A 27,106-nucleotide genomic window follows, 5' to 3' on the forward strand; every position below is an offset into this window, starting at 1 on the left:
AAATTGTCTGAGAGTTCATAAAATAATTATACATTTAAGAAATATTACTTCTAATGCACGTTCAGGAATACAAGCTCCCATTCCGTTTTAGTTTTAAAAAGTATAGAATATTTATTAGGCATACAAGGAAGTCATCATAACTACACGCAGTTACATCTTTTCAGTTACAGTAGACCCTCGTTTTGCGCGGGGGTTACGTTCCACGGAAATGCCGCTTAAATTAAGACAATATTAGTGTTAAAATAAAGGTTAGGTTCCATAGTCGAAAAGTAGCTTCATTCTAGTGATAGATAAATATACATTCACTGCCAAAAGTTAAGCACAGAGAAGTAAAATGCGGAAAAATGGGTAAGTACTGCTTTGATCGACAATAAATGCGGCAGGAAAGCAGCAAATATGTTTATGCAATGAATAAAACAAAGAATTACATACGGAAATAAAAACAATAGCAATTTTTCATAAATTATAAGACGACGTCATATGGGAATCATTTACGAAATATTGTTTAAATTTAAAAGTGTAATTATGCTTTTAATGAGGTGATCAACCACCACTGAGACGAGAAATCGCCATTCCTCCTGTACAGCAGTTTCCAACACCGTGAGAGTGGCTGCGGGTGGGAAACGTGTACACACAGCACGGTCGTGGGCATCCCAATGATTTTCAATGGGATTAAGGTCGGGCAAGTACGTCGGTCACTCCATATGCGCAATACCCTTTCCAGGCAGCCGTCAACGGTGGCAGCTGTATGGGGACGCGCATTATTTTCCTTTAAAATGAAACCAGGACGCACTTCGGCAGCGTACAATCTCACAGTGGAGTCTAGGACTTCATCCCGTATACCCGTAACAGACTGGATGTGCAGGTAGCTGTGATTTTCCAACGATATCCCTTTCCAGACCATGATATTTCAAATTTGGAATGCGGGAGTTTCGGTGATGCTCTGGGGCTGATACCGTGTGCTTTGTTCACTCCAGACCCTTACACGGGTTGCAGAGCAAATCTTGACTAATCTGTGAACATAACATTGCCCAATCCGACAGAGTCCAACTGATATGATGGCGGCACCACTTTAATCGTGCACCTCCGGATTGGACTGAGAAACGAACACAAACTCATGTAACCCGGGCATACAGCTCATTCATGTGTAGCCTTTGGTGCACAGTAGTGGCTGACATCGTCTTACCAATGGCCGCTGCCACTATAGATCTCGCACGTGTGAAGGTCTCTCTTCAGTTCCGCTTGGGTACAACAGCAATATATCGATCTTCAGCGGAATTCTAACCGTTGGGTCACCCGTCACAGGTCTTCGTAAAACTGTTTGGTTCACTGGAAATTGTTTCCATAATCATGAAATGACGGAGTGATGAACGCCAAAGAAAAAAGCAACATCTGTGATTGATTGTCCTGTTTCAATGCTCCCGACAGCACGCCATCGCTTAGAATCTTCCATTCGTCTTTTGGAAGCCATACAAACACACCCGTCTTGAAAACAAATCGTACGAAAGTTCTAAACTTCCACCCTTCACTATGCTGCCTTCTTATACGACTACCTTTTTTGCACATTTCTCGACACGAAACCGTGAGAGATTGACTGTTACCTAACTTATTTGCGTACTTCTGTCTACCTCTGTAGCGAAATACAGCCTCTCCAATTCGGATTGGCTTCCGGAAATTTACATTTTCCTCTCCGTGCTTAACTTTTGGCAGTGAGTATATATTATAGGCTTTATGTGCACTTATTCTGATACATATGATTAACGTGCATAAAGAAAACGTGAATTAACTTAGTGTTTGTGGAAAAGAGCTAGTTATGGTATTCTTTAGGCAGTAATTAATTATTATTCTCTGTAGTTCTTTGTGGAGCATTGACGCATCCACGATCACTCGCGTCATTTCCATGACGGGATCTTACTTCTTCAACAAATCAGAAAGATTATTTGTCAAGGAATGTCTCAAATGTTCAATGTGAAAGGTTTTCGATTGCGTGTCATCGTCATCGATGTCAGTATCCTCGTTGGTTTCGTTCTGTTTCGTCACTTCTAAAAGCCCTTCCAGCTACCTATAAATTGCCCAAAATAGCTCTAAATTGTGGGAGTTTAATAACTTTACTTCTGAAAAGAGCTCTGGAACCAATCGTAAAAAATGTCTCCAGTATCTTATTAACTCGCCAGAATGCAGCTTATTACGTGTTGTAAGCCCGGCTCCTGGGATAGGCAACATAAGCAACCATCAAGGGCGGCAGATTTTAGGGGCGGCAAATTTCGAAGTTGATTTTTTTTTTTTTTTTAAAGTATTGATATCTCTTTCAGCGCCAAAAGATTCATTGCTTCGATGATAAAAAAAAATAATAATTTAGGCTTATAGAGTGAGTACCAGTGCTTGGACATGCAAAGCATAGTTCGAAATTTAACTAGAAATTCAATTGGTGTTTAGAGGCGGCATATTGCATGATTTGAAAATCTTTTTGAAATACTAATACTATATGTTTCAGTGCCATAAGATGCACTACTTTATGTTAAGAAAGATAATTTAAAGTTTGTACCAGTGCTTGGATATGAAAAATCCAATTTAGAATTTAACTAGAAACTATCAAAATTTTAATCATTTTGCTAGTATGTCTATTTTATTAATGCATTATTATTTTGCATTATTATATTTATTATTATAAACTCAATGGGGGGGGGGAGGGCGGCACTTGTCAATATCGCCTAGGGTGGCAGAACTACTAGAGCCGGCCCTGACGTGTTGTCTGCATTCTCAGGAGTTTCGATTCTGAAAGAGGGGAAATTTTTATTTGTTTGCAATGCCGAAATGCCGCATCCGCGTAAAATCAAAACTCATCCGCGTTTAAATGAAATAAGGGTGTCAAATTCTAAACCGCGAATAATGAAGTCCGCGTAAAATAAACCCGCGTAAAATGAGAGTCTACTGTATTTAAAAATAAAGATTGTTTAATAGTAATACAAGGATACATGATACACGATCTTATTTTAGCCTCTTTAACACACGAGCACATGAATATACGAGACCATTCCGATTTAATTATTGAAAAATTTAGATTATTTATTAGGCATACAAGAAAGCCATCGTGAACAGTTGCCCATTTCTTTTTAGTTGTTAAGGAATATAGATTATTAAATGGGCAAGCAAGGAAATCATGTGCTGCCCACTTTAGTTTTTTTTTTTTTTTTTTTTTGCCAAATCTCCAGCATTTAAAATTGAAAAAAAAAAAAAAAATCTTCTATGATTTTTCTATATTGTAGAAATGTTGTAGTTTTTTTGCGCAATTACGATTGCTAATTGTTTTCACTTGACCGTGCTTGATGTCCGGTTCCTTTTTCAACCCCACCTTCCTCTGGAGGCGCGGCTGAGGCGCGGCTTTTCCGGTCCCGAGCACTGTCCCCCGGAATCCGCTTCTCTTTGTCGGTGGCGTCCATGTCCTAAACACACGCACGCTCACACACACACACACACACTCACACACATACACACACATACACAGTCACACACACGCGCGCGCCTTTACACACATACACACCAACGTGCATTCATACAGGTCTACACTCACACAAACAAGCCTACAGATACACATACACAACTATACACACGTAACCTCCCAAGAGGAGGGGCAGATTAGGGGGACAGGAGCCCTTTCTAGAAACAATAACTCAAATGAGTAGGGTCCTGTCGCAACTCGTGATTGCGAATAACATAATTTGAATTCAAAATTTCAGAATTCAAATAAATTTTTTGATTTATTTATTTTTTTTAGTAAATTTTTTTTAAAAATTACTTTATCATACTTTACAAAAGGAAAAAAACAAACAGAACTTTGGAAATCCTTCAGGAAATATTAGAAAACAACCGATCGAATGAAAATAGCACAAGATAACTAGTATAGGTGTGTGGTGTGCTTGAAAGCGCAAGCAGAAGCCTCTTCATGAGCGAAAAGAGGAATGACCGCGTAATGACCTTTATCGGACTTCATACGTCAGCTTAAAACGTTTCTACACCTCGGATCCAAAACTCCGGATATAACTATCAAGAGTCATCGACAACATCTGGGGCATTTTTTTTTCATCATACTGTGTGAAAAGTTGGTCAAAGACCGCTTTTGATAGCGAGAGTATTCATTCCATAAATTCTTAACATTTTGCTTAAAAGTGGAAAATAATCACAGTGAAAATTAGAAAACAATCTTATAGTTTTACTTATTTCATACTTTTAAGCTTGAAAAAAAAAAAGACGAATAAGAGGAAACTCTGTTTTAAACAAAAGTTTTTAAATTAAGCTCCGCTAGAATGATCCCTATATTATTAATGCAACAATGGAGTGTGTTAAAACAAGGTAAGGGAATGTGGGGCAAAGTGAAATGGTGAAATTTACTATGCTTTTAGCATGGCCTATCTGTTAATATTTTAACTATGTAGTAACACATGTAGTCTACTCCAGTAAAGAGAAAATTACCTCTGAAAATTAAAAAATATTAAAATATGAGAGATTTTCAAAAAATGATACTTCTATTGTAATATTGTGATGTATGTCAAAAATTGCTTTCGTTATTGTTAAATGATCAAGTTTTAGCTGTGTGTGTTAACATTTTAAATATTAATTGAGACCTTATATTATTCGTTGCAGAGTTTATTTATTTAATATTTAGTTTATCTTTATTTTAAATAGTGTGTATAATGTGGCAAGTGGATGCGGGGCAAAGTGAAATGGCTCATTTTGCTTACTTAGTGAATCATTTATTTAATCACTTTCATACTCATTTATTAATTTTTCATTCTTTAATTTAATAATTCACTGATTTTCTTATTCGCTCACTATTTTGTTCACTCATTTAATATTCCTCATCAAAATTAACTATTTTATTCATTTATTTATTTCATTATCTATTAACTTCTTCATGAATTCTTTTATTTATTGATCTATTAAACAAAAAATATTTCTAATTATTACGTAAAAAATATTTTATTAGAAAAAATGTTTTGCTTTTCAATTTGCCCCATGAAAGAAAAAGAGTGAAAATTTTCCCACTTTTATTAAGGTACAAATTTAGGGCCAAAATTTAAAAATAATGTTTCAACGCAAGTTTTATCATAAAATAAATTATTCTTTTTTTGTATAACGTAATTTTGAAAACGAATTTCCAATTTGTTCATTTAAAAAAAAGTAAGTTATCTTAACCATTTCACTTTGCCCCACGTTCTCTCCTTACATACATCTTGAAATAAAATGTACAAGAACTGTAAGAGCCCCTAAAATCATTCCCATTCACCTCACGCTTCCGTAATATTGCTTGCGTAACTACTTGATAGCTCAGTGCTACATAAAAAAACTGATTAAGCAAAGCTATTCTCTGATTCTTATTAAACTTTTAAAAAATAGTTTGAATACGTTAGTATTAATATCAAATGAAATCGAAGTTTCAAAAACTATTAATTTGTATTGATTCATAGCAGTAAGTCTGCATTAAAATATGCAAATGCACTCGTGCCATTATACTCACTAAAATTTATTAAAACTGGAAGCAAATGGGCATGGTTATCCCTTACTTCACCAAAAATTGGATAATTATTACCATATGGAAAAGTTCAAGTAAAAAGGTAAATGAAAAAAAGTGAACAAACCTCAACCAAGGAATTGAAGAAAAAAAGAAAAAAGGTTAAAACCAAAAAAATATGGTGAAGTATTAACAGCAGAGGACGTCATGACAAGTTGGAAAGGTGGAGAAAATGAGAATATTAAAAAAAAAAACGCAAGGAAAACAGCGTATCAAATTGGAAAAAATCTGAAGGTGAACAAGTAAAAAAGACAAGAAACCCCCAAAACAAAAGAGAACAAAAAGAATTCGAAAGATTAAAAGTACAAGAATAAAAAATTCTATATTTTACATGCTCATAGGCAAATACAACAATGAATAAAGATGTAAATTTATAGTACGTAAATTATGAAAATTATTCCCCCCGAATTTGTAAGAGCTTGGTTTACTGCATCTGCTATTTTTTTAACTTTTTTAGAAGATATCTAAGTTAGATTGATATTTTTTAAATTAAGGGGGTCCGGGACACATTTTGAAATTTTTTTTATTATACACTTTAGAGTTTTGAAATTTTTTGCACTGATTCACCATTAATTTAATAAGCAAAATCATAACATAAATATGAAAAAAAGAAAAAAAAATATTTAAATTTAATTAGTTTTTTTTATAAAAAATAGGGTTGGTTTAAATTGCTATAACTCAAAATATTCTTAAACAATTTTCAATATTTTTTTCAATGAATTACGCACAAATATCTAAGCTTTAATTTTTATTCAGCGATTTTAAAAATATTGATTCAATAAAAAATAAAAAATATTTGAAGAAAAATTTCGAAAAATTCGAAAATACTTTTTTTTTTTTAAAATCGTAATTTTTGCAGTAAACGTTTTTTTCAAATTCGACGAATAAAATTTAAAGTAAACTGTTTGAAAAAGATATGCTCCAAGTTTCATTACTTTATCTTTATCGGTTCCTGACTTATAAGAGTTTGAATGCAAGAAATCGGGAAAAATTGCATCATGGAGAAAAACGCATTTAAAGTTTTAAAGTTAAGTACACATTAGTTAGGTGAATGAAACAAAAATAATTATATCTTTCGTTCTATTTAAGATAGAAACAAGATTCAAACCTCCTCTTAAGCAGAAAAGCACGGAGTAATTTTTTACATGATAAAAAAAAATTGCAAAATTTGACGATTTTTGTGTCCCGGACCCCCTTAAATATATTAATTCAGAATACAGTTTTATACTCATGAGTTAAGAAGGAAAATCTTATGGGTAATTAACTATTTTTTTACTGATTAAAATCTATATCAATTGGATTTATACTGGTTTTATGTTATATACAAGTAAAAAGAAAAGTAACAATTCTTAAACCGTCCTGTTCTCTTGACCTTTCTTTTTCTATTAGGATTACTTTCCCATAGTTTACGAAGGAAGAAAGTGATATCTGGAAGACACATTTGAAAGCAAATTTTTTGGCATAACTTCCTAGATTATCATTAATGTATCAATCAATCAGAAAAAACGGTCTCTTCAATTATGAGATTCAATCTTTTCGCGTGACTCATGATAAGTAGGATAACTGTTTCATCTTGATTCATTCTGGCAGGAAATTGCTGTTGTCACGCGAACCTAAAATGAATTGTTAACTTCTTCGTCGTAGAAAAGTCGAACGAGAATGTGCTCAACGCATGCACAAGAATTCCTAAGGAAGATAACATTTTTTTTCTCTAAATAATCATTCTTATGTAAGGAAATGCTTTCCGAGTGATTTATTCAAGGAAAAAAATCACACTCATCCTCTTTCAATCGCAATTAAGTTGTGACTGTGGTGTTTTTTATGTGAGGTTTAATGCATCGTAATGTGAATAAAAACTGGCAAAGAGATGAGAGTGCAAGGTTTGAACATGATTTTTCAAACTCAGGAGACACGCGTAAAAATAATGAGAAAAAGATCTCTGCTACAAAGATAAATACTTAGTAAAAAAGGAAGCAAACGATAAGAAAATCTGTATGACGTTAGGAGCCCAATAAAGCATTTTGCTTGAGAGAAAATTCTTTGTTTCATACGATTTATAAGGTATATGGGGATTTTTCTCATTGACGTGGGAGAAGTTTTTTAGAAGTATCATAAAATATGTACCCAAAATGAATTCAAAGTTGCTCAAAGCCTTTTTGTGATCTTTTCTATGAATTTATTCTCTTGGAGAAAATATACTTGCGAGAAAATGCTGATTTCTTCGCGATTTCTTTCTAAATGTTTTATTTGCATTACTGTCATTGAAACTGTTCTATTTATTCAATGCAAGGAAAGAGATAACGGTAGAAAAGACACTTTTTCTCATATTTCTTTAACTAAAACTTTTTTCCTTTTTCTTTTCGTAAAAGTTATCTTACCCACTGTGTTACTGACTTGTTTATCTTCGGATCTTGTTTATATAATTATCCTTCAATAACACATATGCGTGTTATGACATGTGTTGTTTTTTCGTCCTAAAATGTTGCTCAACCTTTGTTTGGTACTAAGCAATTGATAACGAAATTATGCATTTGCGATTTCTGAACACATTTGCATATTTGCAAGGCATGCATGCATTTTCAGAAATATCATTAGCTCGAAACACTAGTGCTTTTCAAAAATAATGTGCAGAAATGGATTCAGCAGTCTAAAAAACATCTCACACTGCACAGTATAATACATATGATACAAAAACGCTAGTAAATTCGATTCAAAATAAGGTTTATTTCAAATGTCAAATGAGATAGTGAGAAGCAAAGGGATGTAAGTGAACATTTAAAAGTTTTGAGTAAAACGTGTTTGAAAATAATTGCTTAGGTAGGCTTTCATTGAAAAGTTTCTCTAAATCATGCTGCTTAACAGAACCTACCAGGGCTACTAGTACCAAAGACCATCTTTGCTTGTACTCTCTCTTCCCCAAGACAGATGAGAGGTTCACCTACCATATGTATTGGTTATCTCCAAATTTTTAATTTTGCCTCGAACATGTCTTTGCTTCTTACTGCCTCAACTGTAATAAATGTTTTGCTTGCACTTAAAACACTTATAAGGACACTTCCTCTAATTCAAGTCTCCTGCAGACCAAGATCAAATCTCCTCAGTAGAAGGGACACTATTCTTAGTTTTTCTTTCGAATATTTTGTTCTAGTTCAGAAATTTAAACAAAGGAATAGCATTTTGATGGAGTATAGACTGTACTGAATATGTAACTTCAGACCATTTATTTCTATTGATTTAAATAAAAGAAATGAGCTCCAACAGAAAAGGGGATCAGCTGTCCCCAGCCTCTCCTAAAATGTCCACTTACATTAATTTGCTACATTCTGCTTTAAATGCTTAAAAGAAAGCGGGTATAAATTTTCTTTTGTTGTAAATATCCTATTGAAAATCTTCGTGCATTTTCCAGTTAATCACAAATGCCATATTAAGATAACAAAATATTTACCCATAAAAAGTTTGGTTAAAGGGCTTTTTTTTTCTATTAGTATCTACATCCCTACCTCAATGGGTTCACTGCATCAACGAAGTTTATTTCCGGACACTTTTGGCATAGAGCGTTTAGGGAAACCTTTTTCGTTTTTAATCTTTAGTAAATTTAGTGTGAAGACTGCAACAACGAGCCAATAGCTATTAGTTATTGCGAAGACTTGAAGACTCCTAATTGTGCCATGAGTTGGAATTTTGCAATTTAACGCAATCTAGAAGAACTCGATAAAGTTCATTCCCTTCTTTAATTAACGAATTCCTGAAATAGAATTGATCGGAAAGATGAACTTAAGTAAAATATTCTTGGCGACAAAGCATGCTAATGCTCATGCATTAAAATTTCAGTTTGTTTATAGTACGACTGTAGTTTTTTTGTGTTAGCTACGTTCCTTGGGGAGACAATTTAATATTAAAGGGAAAGTGGTGCAAAAAATCAACTTTAAGCTTTGAAGTCAAGTTAAAAGACATTTTGTGGCATTTCTAATATAGAAATTAAGTTAGCATATTATATATTTGAGAAGCAATGATCTGAGTTTGGAAGAATTGATGCATATATAGTTACATTTTATTTTCTGATTTTTTCCTTCATCCTTTGCACAGTGACCGTTTCACTTCATGGTTGAGCAAAACCGGAAAATGGGTGGGGTTATAGTTACTACATATAGGAGATTTAGGTGGGGTAAAACCGGTCACTACATAAATTCTATGAAAGCAAAGGCTAATTCAAAAAATTTGATCTGAAGTTAGAAAAATGGAAAAAAAGATTCAAAGTGCACAAAAGGAACATGCAATAAGGAAATTTTTATAAATATACAAGAAAAAGTTATTGCAAGCGAAAGCCGCAAACTTTCTTTCTGCTCCTTTCTTTCATCTTCCATTAACTTTCATCTGCTTCACTTTCCAGTTGTCCTTTTCATATACGATTGTGTTTCATAAATACTATGTAGATAATAACTTTGAATAACAAAGTCAATTTTTACAATAGATTTAAGCCTCTTGATTTGAATTTAAAATAATTTTATTTTATTTTTAGTTGAATCAAATACTATTACTCATAACTTTGAAATCATGAAAAATTTCACAAATTGTTCCAATTTGATGTCAGTTATATGTAAAATCAAGCTCATTCCCTTCACAGCTCTTTCCAAATGGCTGGAAAAAACAACCAGAACGTGGTTTTGTCCAACTAGTTATTGTCCGTTTTTCACGAGAAGGCACTTCGCCAGGCCTTCTCGAACGCAGAGTTCCATTTTACGCGCGGGTGATTGGTAAACATTTTGTCTCTGATAAGCGGACTTCAGATCCGCTGAAGCTTAAACGATTCCATTTGTTAAAACAAGAGTGAGGAAAAACCTATTTTTGTTGCGATAACAATTATAGGTGCTGTGCAAAAATAAGAATTTCTTCTCTTGCAACTCAAACATAACTGAGCTCTTCCAAGGCCAGGAATGAAATTGCCAGGTGATATTAAAAGTATTATACTTAGAATAAACGTGTCTTCCTGAACTATCTTTATAATTCTTGAAAACAAGGACTCATTTCATTCGTGATTGACTTGTTCAGAACTTTTGGTAACATTTAACTTTATGCTTTGATTTTATGTAGAACGATGATGGAAGAAACGCTTCTCATAATCGTTCAAGAGTACAAGATGTCGGAAGCTTGGATGTTGGTATGGTTATTCCGGAAAAAGGAGCATCGCAAATAAAAGTATAAAACTTGATGTAATTTTGCTCTCGCATGTCAGTTTTACAATTATTTAGGCTAAATTTGCTAATTCAAGCTTTGATGCACATTATTTTTAATTTTACGCAGCATTAGAAGAAAAAATACATTAGTTTAAAAAATGAACTAATTTTTCATCAACACGTTGCATTACGCTTTCAATAGTGTTTTTTTCATATGCACTACATCTTAAATGCTTTTGCTTTTCATTGTCCACAAATCCAAAGCTATTTAGAATTTATTTTGAAGCCATTTGCATCAGTCATTTAGATTAAAACTGCCAGCACTCTTTTATTTCATACACTCAGTTTTGAAATATATCAATTTTATTATTGTATTGAGTTCATAAAAATTTCATAGTACGAGAGAGTTCAAAAGTTTATGAGATTGTAGTAGGGTAATCAAAAACACTTAAAGGAATTGTATTAAGGTGCTGTACCTGCATTGTAATTCACTTTTCTCACTTTTCCACTCATATCTGAAAGTTTGTTCAAACCCGTCTTTTGACACAGTGTAGAGGCTACCCATACCGCTGTCACTAACTTCAGGATCTGATGCAAAACGACGACCACGTTTACAATCACTGCAAGAAATAATTCAGGGTTCAAGTCACAGGGTTCAATGGCTGGTAATTAAAGAGGTGCACCAAGCGCCATCACTTCCATGTATGATTGTTTAATAACGTCATGCGCATGATGTGCTTGAACATTTTGTTGATGCAGAATCAAAATTGGTCAAGATTATTCTGGACCTTTTGAGCAGCTTTTCTATCCGAAGAACATTTTAGATCTTTGGAGCAATAGGCAGTAGTAATAAATTTAACTTTTGGATCGGTACGATGACACGTAATTTCCTTTTTACAGAGTAAAATGAGGTAAACCTTTCCTTTGCTAGTGATCGTCGAGACATTTTTTTCTGGCAGGCAAGCCCAATCTAGAACGTAACATACACACTTTTTATGTCATTTCGTTAGTTTCTTTGCTGCGGTTACTGAATCGTTTGCAAAACTTACTAAAGTCGGGTTGTCAAGGGATTGCACTTGACCACGCATTATTTCAGAAGATGCATCAAGGTGCGATATGCAGAGAAAATTTGAGGAACTGATTGGCGAAATTAGCTTGCAAGAAAGAACGCAAAGCTTTAGTTTTATCTTTTGCTCCAACTAATTGCAGTTATTGCTGCAACTTAAGCATTTCAAAACATTAAAAATGAGAACCTAAATAATCAAACAAGAAACTACATTAGGAGTTCTTTTTTTCTTAATTCATCTGATTCTAAAAAATCTTAAGTAATAAGGATCGAAATTATTTTAGCAACAACGAACGATAAATTAAAAGTTAAATTTTCTCACTCAAGATAAATGTATTTAATGTAATCCTATATAAATTATAATGGAAAAAAAAAAATTGCGATCGATAAATTAATAATGGTTGGCTACACTGTAATCACTTTTCTAATAGCCAATGTGTTAACAGCGTGTAACTTTTCTCTGCAACCTCTGATTGCTTTAACAGGTTTTATATTTGTTTGAAAATGATTTCTTTGTTTTTAAAATATAATACATACCGTAAACACGGGCTACTTTGGCCTACATTTTGAAACTTTTCTCGTCTTTTCTCAATAATTTTGTAACTATTCATATTTCCAAGCTGTGGAAACTTTTTTACGCAACTAGAGTTATCTTAATTTAGTTTTTGAATAATGATCATTTTGTTTCCAATTATTATTGCTTTTTTAAATTGTTTTTTTTTATTTGGGCCAATGTACCCTTTGCGTTTGGGTTACTTTGGCCCAAAGTAGTTTTCTCTGTTTAAAACCATTGTAGAACTAACTAGAGTCAACGAAAGTCGTGTGTTTTTACGAAAATCTATTTATTTGAAAGAACAATACCTTTTAAAATAAGTTTGAGTCACACATATTTGTTTTAACGAAAATTTAATTAAAAAAACCTGTATGTGCACACTTAGTTAGTGTCTCAGAAATTACCAACAAAGAACAGTCATCTTTTCATTAATTTAAGATGTTGAACAATTTTACTAAGAGAACACCATTCGTAAGATAAAGAATCCTAAACTGTCGCCCACTTCCAAAACTTGCTGATGCCATTCCACGCATGAAGCAAGAAACTGTTATAATCCTGTTCACACTTAAATCCTAATTTCAAATATTCATCAATTTCCTGTGAAAATTAAGTATCTTTGTCAAAAAGTTTAATGAATTGCTACAAGTTGCACGAATGCTGACTTCTCACTGGTGTGAAATTTGTTTTAGCTACTAGTTAACAGATTAACTGAACGTATTTATTAAGTGTATTGGCATCAGTTCGATTGCAAACCGTCCAGATTGACCTAAACTTCCAACAAGAGTGAATATATCTCTGGATACCGTAGCTTTGCAAAAACTGTAGGGGAAACTGCTGTACCCACGGACAAAATTTACTTCTCAATTTTTGTTGGTCTCTGGGAATAGATAATCGATCGGAAAAATTTTCTGGCAAAATCTACAATTTACAGGGTGTGTATTTTAAGTAATGAGAATTAGTTCACAAAAAATAATTTATTAGAGATATTTGCTACATAACTTTAATAGTCTTCAAAATATGCTCCTTGAGCATCAGCACACTTCTGCAGGCTACGTTTCCACGCTTTGTGCGCTCCCTGGAAGTCACCAACTAAAACATCCTTCTGAGCATACGTGCAAGCCCTTTTGACATCATCCAGGGTCCCGTGGTGGCGCCATTTTGAGGCTTTGAGGGCGGTTTTCACTTTGGCGAAGAGGAAAAAGTCTGCTGGGGCAAGGTCAGGGCTGTAGGGACGCTGTGAAACTGTTACGATGCCATTTTTTGTCAAGTTCTTGGCAACCACGAAGCACGAGTTTGGCGTAAATCTTCCTCATCCCAAGATTCTCAATGATGATTTTGTGAACAACCATTCCTAGCTGTTTTGCAATCATGCAAACACTTAAATGTTGGTTTGTGTTCGGCAAATGTCGCATATGTTGCTCATTTTCCGCGGTTGATAAGCGACATGCACGGGGCTCCTCCTCCACGCTCTCCCGACCTCTAAAAACTTGAGTTTGCGATAAGTATCCCCCTTCCGTACACTTGCTGAATCAGTTCCAGTGTTGATGCAGCCAATTTTCCAAGGCGAATGCAAGATTTGATTGCGGTAATGCTGTTCAATGCTTTGTTGCATTTTGAACTTGAACACACTTTTTTGAAGACGCGTATGCCACGCCTGATCCTGCCTCAACCAAATCCAGCAGGCGACTGCCGAGCGAAGCGTTATCAAGGTCGAAGGTCCCACTATTGACTCCAACCAATCGGAGCGCCCTCTGGCGTTGTGATGATTTTCACATGCCTAGGAGCTTCTAAGTGTAGTTTTAATGATTTTCATCCCATACAAAAGAGAAAAATAAGATCACGATACATTAAAAAGTTAAATACAAGTTTATTTTTTAAATTAAAGCACACATAATTTTTCTACAAATTAACTTATATAGGTTACAAATTTGACTAGTAACTTTAAACAATAGTTTGTTTCATACTAGTAGTCTAAAACTTTACCCTGTACCAGCTTATAGTTAAATGTCCTTCCGTTAACGTATTTCTTTGTCCTTTCGTTACCATTAAATACCATATAAATTAAATATATATTAAATTTATAACTATGCCTCTTTGGCAAGGGACATAATTCTGCTTTGCATAAAAAAACATTAGTTTCTATAGCCAATAGGTTCTTGGTGAATTAACTAAGATGTAGTACTTTGGTAACGGAAGGACATCAAATTGTCCCCTTAGAGATGGACCTATTTCATGGTTGAAATAAAAGAAATTTGAAATTATTTACCAAAAGGTTTAACTAGGCATTTAAGAGATAAAAGTTAACCTAAATATTACATGCTGAGATAACAAGTTCATTGAAATTACAGTACGTAACAAAAAAGAGATTTTTTGCTCTGTAAAAACACAAAGAGAAAACTTAATTTTGCACTTGATTTTCTGAAAGTCATCACACTATTTGGGAAAAACAGGTTAAGATTGAAGAAACTCGTTTATTTCTGAAGAGAATGATATGTGACAAGTCACAGAATATAAATTTTAAAAATTAAGTGTCATGTCCCCCCCCCTTTTCCTGGAATTCACCCTATCTTTGTCATTGTCTTTAAGAATGAGAATTTTTCTTTTAATTTATTGGTTTGTTATGATTGTTGTTGATATCATAATTGTTTATTTATTTATTCATTTGCCTGAACTCATTTTAGATTTCTTTGTATTTGCCACAAAAAATTGCATAAAATGTAATTGAGTAAAAATTTACTCACATTAACTCTGAGTACGAATTGGAAAGAAATTTTAGACATGTGGAAATGTAATGAAACCCAGACGTTGTTATTTCTTACTTTACTAGTATTTATGTATTATGAAAAAAAGGTACGCCCTGCATATGATTTAGCTTGTATTAATAATTTACTTGTACGTGTCCTTCCGAACAATTACGATTCAAAAGGTTTTTAATGATACAGATTCGCTTGAAATACACGAAGTATCTCTAATTCTCACAGCATTTTAAACAATGTATGTCTGACATAAAAGAAATAAAAAGCGGAGCAGCTTCAACCCCGTCTTTTGAAATAATAAGTCATTTATTCATGAAGGTAGAATATCTTACATCTAGCTTTTCGCGTTTGAATATTTGAATAACTTGTTTCGAAGATAATTCGTTAAAGGGGAAAAGGTATGAATATTTCTGACGTGATCTATGTTATCTAACTGAAATTTATTGTGTACTTTAAATTCACGAAATAAAGAACTTTCATGTCAAGATACAGCGATAAGAGATTTGTCAATTTAAATTCTTTTTAATATATATTAAGATACATATTAATGCATAAGTACTAAAATGAATTTGAATTATTATTCGTACATTTGGGATTATACAATGACAAGATAAGGAAGAGTTAATAATCAGAATTTCCGTGTTGTAAAAGTATTACTTTGGATATTTACCTTAACATCATAACTTCGTGAAAAATAATTCGCGTTAAAATACAGTAGAAGTAGAATAATTTGTCGTATATGGGTCATTCTTCAAAAAGTGTAACTTTTCTGTCACACGCCTTTTACAGCAAAAACTTTAAGGAACAATTCGTTAATTTTTAATTTCATCAAAAACGTATCTATTTAAACCTGCCAACAATTTTTTAATCGTAATTTTCATTTTAGTATATTTTTGGTTCACAACATGTGAATTCTCACCTCCGTGGCATGTCACACTGTGTTGTTGTGTGACTGTTTATGTTGCTTAATAACTTGTTTAATTAAAAGTATATACTTATTGATTTATTATTCCTTTCACAAGTGTCTCAAATACTAATTGTTTAGGTACATTTAATTTTTTAATATTGTCGTTTAGTTCGTTTTAGAAGGACAAGGAGTCATGTCACAGAATAAATTCTCAACTCCGTTACCTAAATACTTAACACGTGGAAGTAATGACATCAAAGTTTATTTTCCATGATACAAGGGAGCCAGCCCCCTTGTTTATTTTCAGCGATAAAAAAGTTGTGAGATTTTTGTCGAAAAACAAGAAGATGGATTTTGCTTTAAAAACTTAGTGTGGTTATTCCGACTTATCACCTCCGTGAACTTGAATTTCAGGGATGTAAATTAATGTAAAAAAAAAAAAAAAGTGAATACGTTTTCACATATGCTTAACATGTGCAGATTGTAGCAACGAAGAAAAAAAAATCTATGAAAAATGTATCTATTAGGCCTATATTAATGGAAAGATCCTCACCTCCATGAATCTCACCTCCGTGATAGACCTTATTAATGTTATTATTTCTGAGGAGAAAATAACTGATGGAGGAGAACTACATCAATAATAGGCATTCTACTAAAACTATAAATTGCCACTATATCCATAAATTTAATACTTTTTTAACATACATTTTGAAACTACTAATTAAGCCGAATTTTAATTAAGAGAGCTGATTATTATATTCCCACTAATCATTAAAATAGCTGATTGTTTGTACAATTAATAAAATTACTACTTTGATAATCAATTGGCCTCTGTTTTTAAATATTAAGTTTTTTCTTTTTTTTTTTCATTTCCGTGAACAAGGCATTTTTTATTCTTTTTATTTCTGACTAAAATAATTTGAACTTAGCTTCGCCGTTGTTTATGGCTACTTCTGGTAGGTAGCACTTTCATGTAATAATAAAGAAAAAAGAAAACAAAAGACTTCGAAATTGAAAAATATTTGCGTTCAAAAGTTACGTTTTCTGGAGAATGACCCATATGTTTCAGGATAATCTATCGACAACTTCCGGCTGCATTTGACATCGAAAGCAGAACTTTCTGCCTTTAGTTTTTGACTATGAAAGAAGTTAAAAAAGAGATTTTTTTGCTACTTTAATTTCTTTCTGATAAAAATGCATGCGTTTTCTTTATTAATGGGAAAAAAAGATTTAGAAATATTTATATATCTTAAGCGTTTTTATTTTTAGTGCCTCCTGTATTTTTTCTCGACTGCGCGTGCGCGATGCAAAGGAGGGTAATGTGTTTATCAGCCTATGTATGTATGTCTGTTCCTATGTGGCGTTCTACAGGCTAAACGCCTTGGCCAATTTTGGTAATTCTTACGTCAAAAGATTTGTCTTAACCTTGGGAGTGTCACTAAACACATGACAGTTTTCAAAAGTACCATTTCAAAAACCAGTTGCCATTTTGTCAGTTTGGGATCGGCACACGCTGGGTGTTGCACACTGTGTCGCACGCTACCTGCGTGCGACAAATGCAGGTAGTTTTTGCTGCCTCAGTTCCTTTGTTTACCAAGTCTACTAATTAGGGTCTCAATGGCCGAGTGGTCTAAGCGATTGCTTCTCCACTTGAGGCGGTGGGTCAAGAGACCCTCGCTCCGGATGTACTTTCCCCTCTTTCTGATGTAAATTCTTTCATGTGTTCTTTATATGTTTTTTGTAGTGTAATAAAAATATAATATGCGTAACGAAGGCAAGACACTCAGATTGTAGTCTTCATCAAAATAAACCCGGGCAGTAAGCACCAAAAGAAAGAAAGTCTACTAATTCGATTTTCATCTCTAACATATGTTGCATTTGTTTTTGCCTTGATTCAAGAGACTGAATTTCGCGACGTGTACTTTCTTGAGATGATTTTTTTAGTTTTGGGGGTGAGAAAGATTTGACTGACGGACATTTCCAATTTCGTGTCATCTTGAGTTATACAAGCTGTTTATATAGCTGTGCTGCGGTTGACTTAAGTTCGCGCATTTTTGCCGAAGGTCAAGCACATGTAGCTTTAAGCCGAGTTACGTCCCTAGAGGGACTAATTATCAGTAGTTTAGACCACTGCAAGTTACTAAATAAAATTCACGATACAAACAGTCTCAATGAAATGACAAGGTTGCGAAATGTACCGTCTTATAATCATAATAACTAAGTCAATAAAAATTAACTAAAAAGAGTAAAATAAAAAATTATTAAATAAAAACAAAAAACCCGATTGCGTAAAAACCAAAAAAACTAAAAAGAAAAATGTATAAGCCCAGTAGTTTAAAATGATATTAAGTACTACTGAATAAATACACTGTTGAAATAGTTTTAAAACCGTACACAGATAAGACAAATCATAAATTCAAAAGCAGAATAGAAGGATCAACAGTCGGGGCCCATTCAAATTTTACGGGGTTCCTTGAATCAGAAAGGAATGGGCCCCGATTGTTGATCCTTCTATTCTGCTTTTTAATTTATGATTTGTCTTAACTGTGTACGGTTATAACACTATTTCAACAGTGTAGTTATTCAGTAGTACTTAATAACATTCTGAACTACTGGGCTTATACATTTTTCTTTTTAGTTTTTTTGCTTTTTACGCAGTCGGGGTTTTTTGTTTTTATTCAATTTATGGTATGATTATCGTTTCAGCATTAGAAAATCTTCCTTCAAATATTATTACTCGTGGGTGTGAATCTGACATTTCATTCAAATAAAATTCGCCTTTAAGAAAAGATTTCTTTTGAGACATTTCCAACATTTGTCTCAAACATAAATGAAATCTTTATTTTCCCTCCTGAACCTCCCCTCCTACGTTCAATAAGGTTTTTCAATTACAGTAAGTCTAGTCACTTCCCAAAGATGATTTGAACTGAGGAAAAACTTAACTGAAAAGCAAATAAAAACTTTGAAGTATATTTTTAGGTTTAAAACATACATACCAGAAGCAATTTCAAGAGATTTTTATGAAGTTTTTTGTCTTATTATGCACTAAGAGCAACATTCTGCCTTTTTTTTAAAAGCTTCATATCGATTCTTTTAGTTAACTTTTAAGATAAACGAAAAAGTTTATCAAGTCAACACATAGTCAAAGGTCAATAAGTACTTTCATTTTTCTTTTTCTTTTTTTGAGGAATTATTTTACAGTAATTTTTTCTGAAATATTTCAAGATTTAGTGTTGTTGAGGAGACATAGCAATTAGTTTTTGACTTCAAACTACAAACGATGACGCCAACATCCCCACCCCCAAGTCATGAAATACTTTCTGCAATTTAAAATTTATCTAGATATAAAAATAAAGATTTATGTTTTTACAGTTTAAATGAGGTAGTTATTTGCCGTATTTGAGAGTATTATTTAAAAACGTGTCAAGCAATCTTTTTTTTTTTTTCAATTTCATTGAATGATTTCATTCAAAATTGCCCATGATAAATTTTAAGATAAAACAAAAGATTTCTTTACAACTTGCATGTATGATGTTGTTCATAACCCTTAATCTAGTTAAAGCATCTAAATTACTATTAAATCTATACTAATAATATAAAGCAGTAGAGTTTGTTTGTTTAAACGCGCTAATCCCAGGAACTACTGGTCCGAATTGAAAAATTCATTTTGTGTTGAATAATCCATTCATTGAGGAAAGCTATAGGCTATATAACATCACGCTATGACTAATAGGAGTGGAGCAGCAATAAAAAATGTTATGAAAATGGGAAAAATTATATTATAATTTAAAATGCTTGGAACACAGAATATTCGTGGCCACGGTGGCTCGACCTGAAGGTTCTTGCTTCGCAATTCAGTGGGGCAAATTCGAGTTAGCCATGAGACAAATCTCGAGGGTACTTTTTAGAGAAAATCCTAAACGATGCTAAAAATGATTTGTAATATATATATATATATATATATATATATATATATATATATATATATATATATATATATATATATATATATATATATATATATATATATATATATATATATATATATATATATATATATATATATATATATATATATATATATATATATATATATATATATATATATATATATATATATATATATATATATATATATATAATATATATATATATATATATATATATATATATATATATATATATATATATATATAATTAACTAATAACATAAAGCTGAAGAGTTTGTTTGTTTGAACTCACTAATCTCAGCAACTACTTACTGGCTCGAAATGAAAAGTTCTTTTTGTGTTGAATAGTCCATTTACTGAGGAAGGCTATCGGCTATTTTTTTTAAATCAGATTGACCGAAATATTTGTAATTGCAAATTAAATGTTTAATACATTGTTTAGTTCTATGAATTCCTAATAGATGGCGGGGTAAGTTAACTCTTCGAGAGGGCGCTGGCGGACAGTGTCGGTAGCTTCGAGGAGTCATGCCCATGCCATGCTGTTGTGATAAGTGATTTTTTTTTTGCGATGTTCAGGTGCATAATATGATTTTGTAGGATTTTTCTATTCGGTTTTGTTTTCCTGATTTCTTTAACGTTTGTTTTTGTTCTTACATTGAAGATAGTTACTTATCGAAGCAAATAATTTGATTGGTCGTGTTATTCAATTGCGATTGTTCATTATGACGTTTTTATTATAGCATTATTTATTTGGCGAAACGCTTTAAATTGCAAGGGGAGAAAACCACTTTACTCGCTAAAGGGCTGGGTTACGGTAGCGTGGTTTCTTGCCGTGTTAAGCTATGAACTATGCAGTTGAAGGATTACTTTGAGTTTTAAAGCTACTGTTAATATTTTTATGTGTTTTGCCGAACAGTTTTAAATTCCAAACCCTTTAATAGGTCTTTTAAAAATGTGTGTACTCATTTTAGTTGAAGAAAAATGACCATCTTACATGAGAAGTGGGACAAGGGAGGCGTGTATTTCTTTTGCTTAGCGGACTTCCTTTAACTTCCAGGCACGGGCATCGCCGTGCGGGTACTGCTAGTCCTCTATATAGGTTGTGGTTTGAGATATACAAGTTGGGTCAAAAAAGTTCGCTGAATGAAAGCATTAAAAAAATTAAAAAAAAAAAAAAAAAAAAAAAACATGGAAATAAATTATTTTTATTCATCTTCAAAATAACATCCGTTGGCCACAATACACTTTTGACATCGTTGGTAAAGTTGCTGGAATGATTTAGCAAAAGCCTCTTTCGAGATCGATTAAGGAACAGATATCACACGTGGTCGAATGTCTGTAAAACGTGTGCGCTTTAGAACCTCCTTGAGGCGGGGGAACGAAAAGAAGTTTGCAGGCGCCAGATTAGGCGAGTACAGTGGTTACGTTGTGCGGACTAAGAAGGTGCGTACACGGAGCGCAGTATGAGGGCGAGCGTTGTTAAGTAACAGACACCACTTTCCAGTCCCGTACAACTGTGAGCGTACACGTTGGATGCGCAGCAACAAACGCTTCAAAACAGATTCGTAGAATTCTGCATAATCCGTTGCTCCATTTCAATTTGACGTGAGTTTTCGCACACACACCGTTCGACTGGCCGTAGCAGACTAATATGCATTGCTACACTGCGCTATTTGCTACGTAGCGTTTCTCCGTAGAGCTCTCCCTGCGCATGCACGTGGACGCATTTTTCACTCACGTTACTTTTGAGATATTCATCCTTTCACAGAACGTTTTAGAAGCACCTTGTGGTAGGATTAAACTCACTTATTGAATCTGCCATTACAAGTGTAGGGATTTCTCAGAAAGTTATAATTTTTTTAAAATGCTTGTTGCTTTATTATAGCTAAGTGTGTCTTTTAGAATAGAAAGGTTTGACTCGTAGTCAAATCATCAGAAAAATAAAATTTCAAGAATTCATTTTATAGTTTAAAAAAAACGTTTCGATCTACATCAAGTTTTATTTTATGTGTCGAGTTTTGTTGTTAGATAGATTTTTTAAAATCATCTGAAACATTTAGTTTTTATTGGAGATGGAAATTGTCATTTCTCAAAAAAAAAAAAAGGATTTTTCCTTTTGTTTTAAACAAAACGTAAACAATATCGCAATAAATTAAATGCTATCAATATTTTTTGTATCATCAAATAAAAAAGTTACAAACAAATAAGAATTATTCCTTGCATAATTTCAGGAAGGTTATTAAGTTTTATCGAAAAAAGTTCCTGCTTTTTACAAGGTATGTTGCTGGCACAAATTGGGCACATTAGCTGCCCATTCTTTCCCACGAATGTTCCTTAATCGTTTTTACAGTGAATTAAACATCCAGAAGACTTTCACATTCATATTTTCTAATACAACTTTTGAAAATTTCAGTATTTGTATTGTGCTTCCCTTTGACAGATGTTTACAAATTAATACTGAAATGTCATCATTTTTCGTTTTACATTAGTTATCCCAGATATTATCCATAACAAATTTTGAAAATATATTTAGTAAGGATTGGAAAAGATGACGATGGAAAAAAATATTCGTGCTACATGAAAAGTTTCGTTAAGAAGATAACTCTATTAATCACACATCTTAATTAAATTGATTCATAAATTAAGCTCTCTTCAATAGCATTATGTGTCAATAAAAGAACGAGGCATACCATCAGATAAAAATTACAGTATCATATTAAAGGCAATATTAAGTTTCTAATTGTTCAAAATAATACGAGTTATATTTTGTCAATTCTTGGAAAAAAGATTTTTGTTTTGAACAGAATCTAAATGATATTACAATAAATTAATAAATATCGGTAACTTTTGTATCATCAAATGAAAAAGTTATAAACAAATAACAATTATTCTTCGATTTTGAAGCCCACTAACTACTAAATTTGAAAGTGAGAGTCAAAAATAGGTTATCAAAGTTTAAATGATATTTTTGACACTTTGTCCTGTACGAAAGAGGCAGTAGCTGGATTGAAACTGGGCAGTTTTAGCCTTAAATAACTCGTATTTGAGGCTATTTCATCTTATTCTAACATTTTTTTCTTTTTTCAAAAAAAAAAAAAAAAAAAACTCGAAGTTGAAAAGGCTTGCCCTCACAGGTTGTCGTCACGCAGGCTGTCCAAAGGCCATCAAGTGTCTGATTGAAATTTCGGGATTAGATCGATAGTCCGATCGAACATTAACCCAGATCGTGTCGAATAATGCTGTTTTAAAAAGTGATTTCAGTGTATGTTCACACAATTGTTCAACTAACGAGTATTCTTCAATTACAACTAAATAAAAAAATAAGGCAATTTTCTTCAAAGGGGTTTCTGATTTATTGGATTTCATCTTCAATTTTAAGGAAGAAGTTCTTAAGAAATATTTAAAATCTTCCTTATTGACCACGAGCCATGGAGAGCTTTTGAATAACAGCACATGTCACTACTGAATCACCTTGAAAAGCAGATATTAAGACCCCAAAATTTATCTTGGTTTTAACACTTGACAAGCGTCCACGGCACAGTACCCCACTCTTCGCAAACTACTTGTTGGGCACGGCCCAAGGGTTCAGATCCGCAGCCATAGAGGACACAATTTCTTACACCTACAAGCGTTCTACGAGATTCATAAAAATTAAATGTGCAAAGAAATGAACTTTTAAACAGCTCTATTTCTACTTTGTGCCATAGCTCCATGTTTACGAACTGAAAAGATTCTTTTACGTATCAAAGTGCGTCTGTATTTTTTTTTTTCGTCTTTACAAACGTTGTTCTCCCCACGATACATTAAAACACTCATTGATTTATTCAGTGATTGTTTACTTACATTTACTAGCTCATTGTCTTTTCTCCGAACTATTCTCTTGTGTTTGAATTTTGAAAGACAAGCTGACCGTTCTTAAATTTAAGAATGGTATTCCGCATCACACTTTTCCCGCAGTGTGTTTCGCAGATCAATAACGGGGAAATACTTTTTTTTAAAAGTAGGTTAAAAATACTAAGCAAAAATAATAAACTAGAAGGAAATGATTTGCAGTCTCGTATATTTTTGACAATCAGGATGTATATTACTTTAAAAAATCATTTAGAACTACGATAAAGCTTTGTCCACCTTTCTAAAAAGTTCCGAACCGAATATATTAAGTGGTTTGTGTAAGACTAGTTCAGTTCTTTCTTTATTTCTTTTTATCAATCTTTTAAACCTTACACTAGCATAGGGTAGGTGTCTTTGCATTTTTTTTTAAAGATTGTTAGAGAGCGTGACTCGGTAGCATACAAAATTTGGCTACCTCTTAACACAGTTTTTATTTCTCTTCTTCTTCTTCTTCTTCTTCTTTTTTTTTTTTTTTGCTTTATAGGTTTTGGAAGAACCATTAATTATATAATTGCATCCTTACTTCTTTTTAATTTAAATTCGAAATAATGATGTGCGGAATGTAATCCCTTTTTTTTATTAATCCAAAGAACTAACTGACATGCTTATTACCTGAACAAAACATTTTAAAGCTGAGAAATTTTACGAATTTCAACTTTATGCCTTCACTGAAGAATTCTGAAACCATTGTTTTGTTGAAGTTGTGTAACTCAATCTTTCATTCCAATAAATTAATTTTTTTCCTTACTTCTTGCTTAAGTGTTATGTGGTCCTACCTGTATACTTCAAACCGCTGAGTAATAAAAGATATTTTAGTCTGCAAATATAATTCCCCTATATTAAACCTGACAGTTTTCTCACTTTTTATACGACCATGCTCACTTTCTCCCCCCCCCCAAATAATAAGGTTTGAAATAACCTTTAAACAACTACGCATTATATATACAAATATATTTATATAAACAAACCTATGTTTATGATATTGTGTGCCCCTTGGCCTGAAAAACGCCCTTAACAACAAAACAAGGAAAGTTGCCTTGATTTTATGAGCAAGACAATGAATGTGATCACATTACCATTGGTTGGAAAATTATTAATAATGACAACTATTATGCCCTTTTCTACGTTAGCTTCTGTTGAGCATATTTCTCTTCCACGCAAAACTTTATTAGTATCATTATTCGCTTGTGTCTGGAGTTAAAGTGAGCAGTAAATTTCTGTTAGAGCATACTTTTAAAACTTATCTTGCAGTAGTGATTTTGCAAATAAAGTCATCTTAAAATAGATTATCTTATACTTATATAAATACTTATTCATACTTATTCAAAACTATTCATATTATAATTTTTCAAACTTATGCTATAAACGGCATTGGTCTTTTGTTTAGAGTATTTTCCAACTTTTTAATAGTGTTGATTCCAAATAAATGGCCTTCTTGCGTGCGTTTTTATGTGTTTTTCATAATCATCATATTTCGAAGAAAAACTCTTTAATATGAGGTAAACATGTTCGTACATTCCAATTACATTGAAAGATTTGTAACCTATACTGTATCAGCTTAAATATTGCAGTTATGTACCAGTAAGACAATACATTTTCGCAGATATATAGCAATGCTCACTAACTGAATGTTCATACGAGTATAATGGTTTGCAATAATTAGATTTAGCTTACTGGTATTGATTTTTACGCGAAAAAGGTAGTTGTGAAATTATATACAACTTCTAAAACAATGAATTTATCCCAACAAAAAAAATATGACAAAGTGGTAGAACTGATAATGCTATTACTTGAGCATTTTCAAGGAACTTAGTTTTCACACCTTTTTACATATTTTACATCATTAACAAAACACTAATTCAAAAATATTTTTGCCTTATTAAATAAAATTTTTAGTCCTTCTTCATGTTGTTTTGAACTACATCGAAACTCGCCTTCTTATGTAATGATTCTCGACATTAGCGTGTTAAGCAACACATTTATTTCAACCTTGGTATTTGTGCAATTATCCATTATGCAAAACTGCAAACACTGAGCATGCGCATCATTTTCAATTAACTTGTGCGAATCCTTAGCAAGGTCACTTAGTACAGTATTGTTCGTAGTTCAAAATCGAGTGGCCGATTGTGAGGTCAGCTCTTCATTACTTCAGCTTTTCAGCATCCTTAGGCAATGGCCGAGCAAATTTTCGAGGCTCCGTAATTTACTGTCTTTGTGAAACTCACTTCAACTTAGATTTATTGATAAATTGACAGTGTAAGATATGATATTGGCAGTAATAACCCATATATGTATTGTAGATTCATAAAAGCTCATTTTGATGTGAAGGAAAATGCCAATTAATGTGACATTAGGCAAAATATGAGAAAATAAAAATAAGAAGAAATTCATTAGACTAATTGCAATTATTTTATTATTTTGAACTAGCATTGGAAAATACGTATTTTGTGTAGCTTATCGCGCATTAATTTTTCCAGAAAAATACGTAAACACACTTTTCTTGTGAAAATGAATCTTATCTTCTAAAAAAATTTATCATTGTAATCATTTTTCTGACTTTCCGAGTACGTGGGATATGTTTCTTAATAATTTAGATTTAATAGCAAGAGGAACTACAATAGTAAACTCAAAAGTGTATCTTCGTTATATTCTTTTGATCAAATTAAAAATGCTTTACTGTGTTGTGCCGTTTTGCACTTCGAATTCGGCTTTAAAAAAACTCATCAGTTTCCATCAGGCCTTGGCTTGTGTCAAAAGAAGATCTCCACTCCATTTTATTTTTGTAAAATATTTCAAAATTCTGTAGTAATCCTAATATCAAGATAAGCTAGTTTTTAATTTTCACACCACTATTTATATGTTTACTACATTGCGAAGGCTTAACGTGGGTTTCAATATTGGGAATACTCAAGTCTTGAAATTAATAAAAATAGTTTAAAATTATAGTATTTATCTTATCAACATATGTGGATGTCAATTATCACTACTGTATTCAATCTGTATTATTAGCATTAACACGCCAAAACGTTTTTACTGTTATTAAATATTTATTTTATTTCAATTAGTTTAGTTGTTTATAATTTTAATTTATTTGTCGGAACAAAAATCGACTAAGTTATTTTTAGGGAGAAAAAGCATGAATCAGATTATAGGATAGAACTAATTTCATTCTATAAAAAATTATAAATTTAGGCAAATGTGTTAAAGTTTGCTTGAGTTTCATAATTTGATTTCAAGCAT

At 32.5% G+C, this 27,106-nt stretch overlaps 1 protein-coding gene across 1 annotated transcript in view; it reads left to right on the forward strand.

The window, feature by feature from the left end:
• Nucleotides 1–10,687: 10,687 nt before the first annotated feature.
• LOC129218305 (uncharacterized) overlaps nucleotides 10,688–27,106 on the forward strand; it is a 155,306-nt gene continuing 138,887 nt past the window's right edge. The window contains exon 1 of the mRNA XM_054852542.1: nucleotides 10,688–10,765. Within this exon, the coding sequence (XP_054708517.1) occupies nucleotides 10,730–10,765 (36 nt within the window). The 5' untranslated portion in view covers nucleotides 10,688–10,729. The remainder of the gene's footprint in view (nucleotides 10,766–27,106) is intronic.

The sequence above is a fragment of the Uloborus diversus genome, chromosome 3, assembly GCF_026930045.1.
Source record: "Uloborus diversus isolate 005 chromosome 3, Udiv.v.3.1, whole genome shotgun sequence".
In the NCBI taxonomy this organism is placed as follows: domain Eukaryota; kingdom Metazoa; phylum Arthropoda; class Arachnida; order Araneae; family Uloboridae; genus Uloborus; species Uloborus diversus.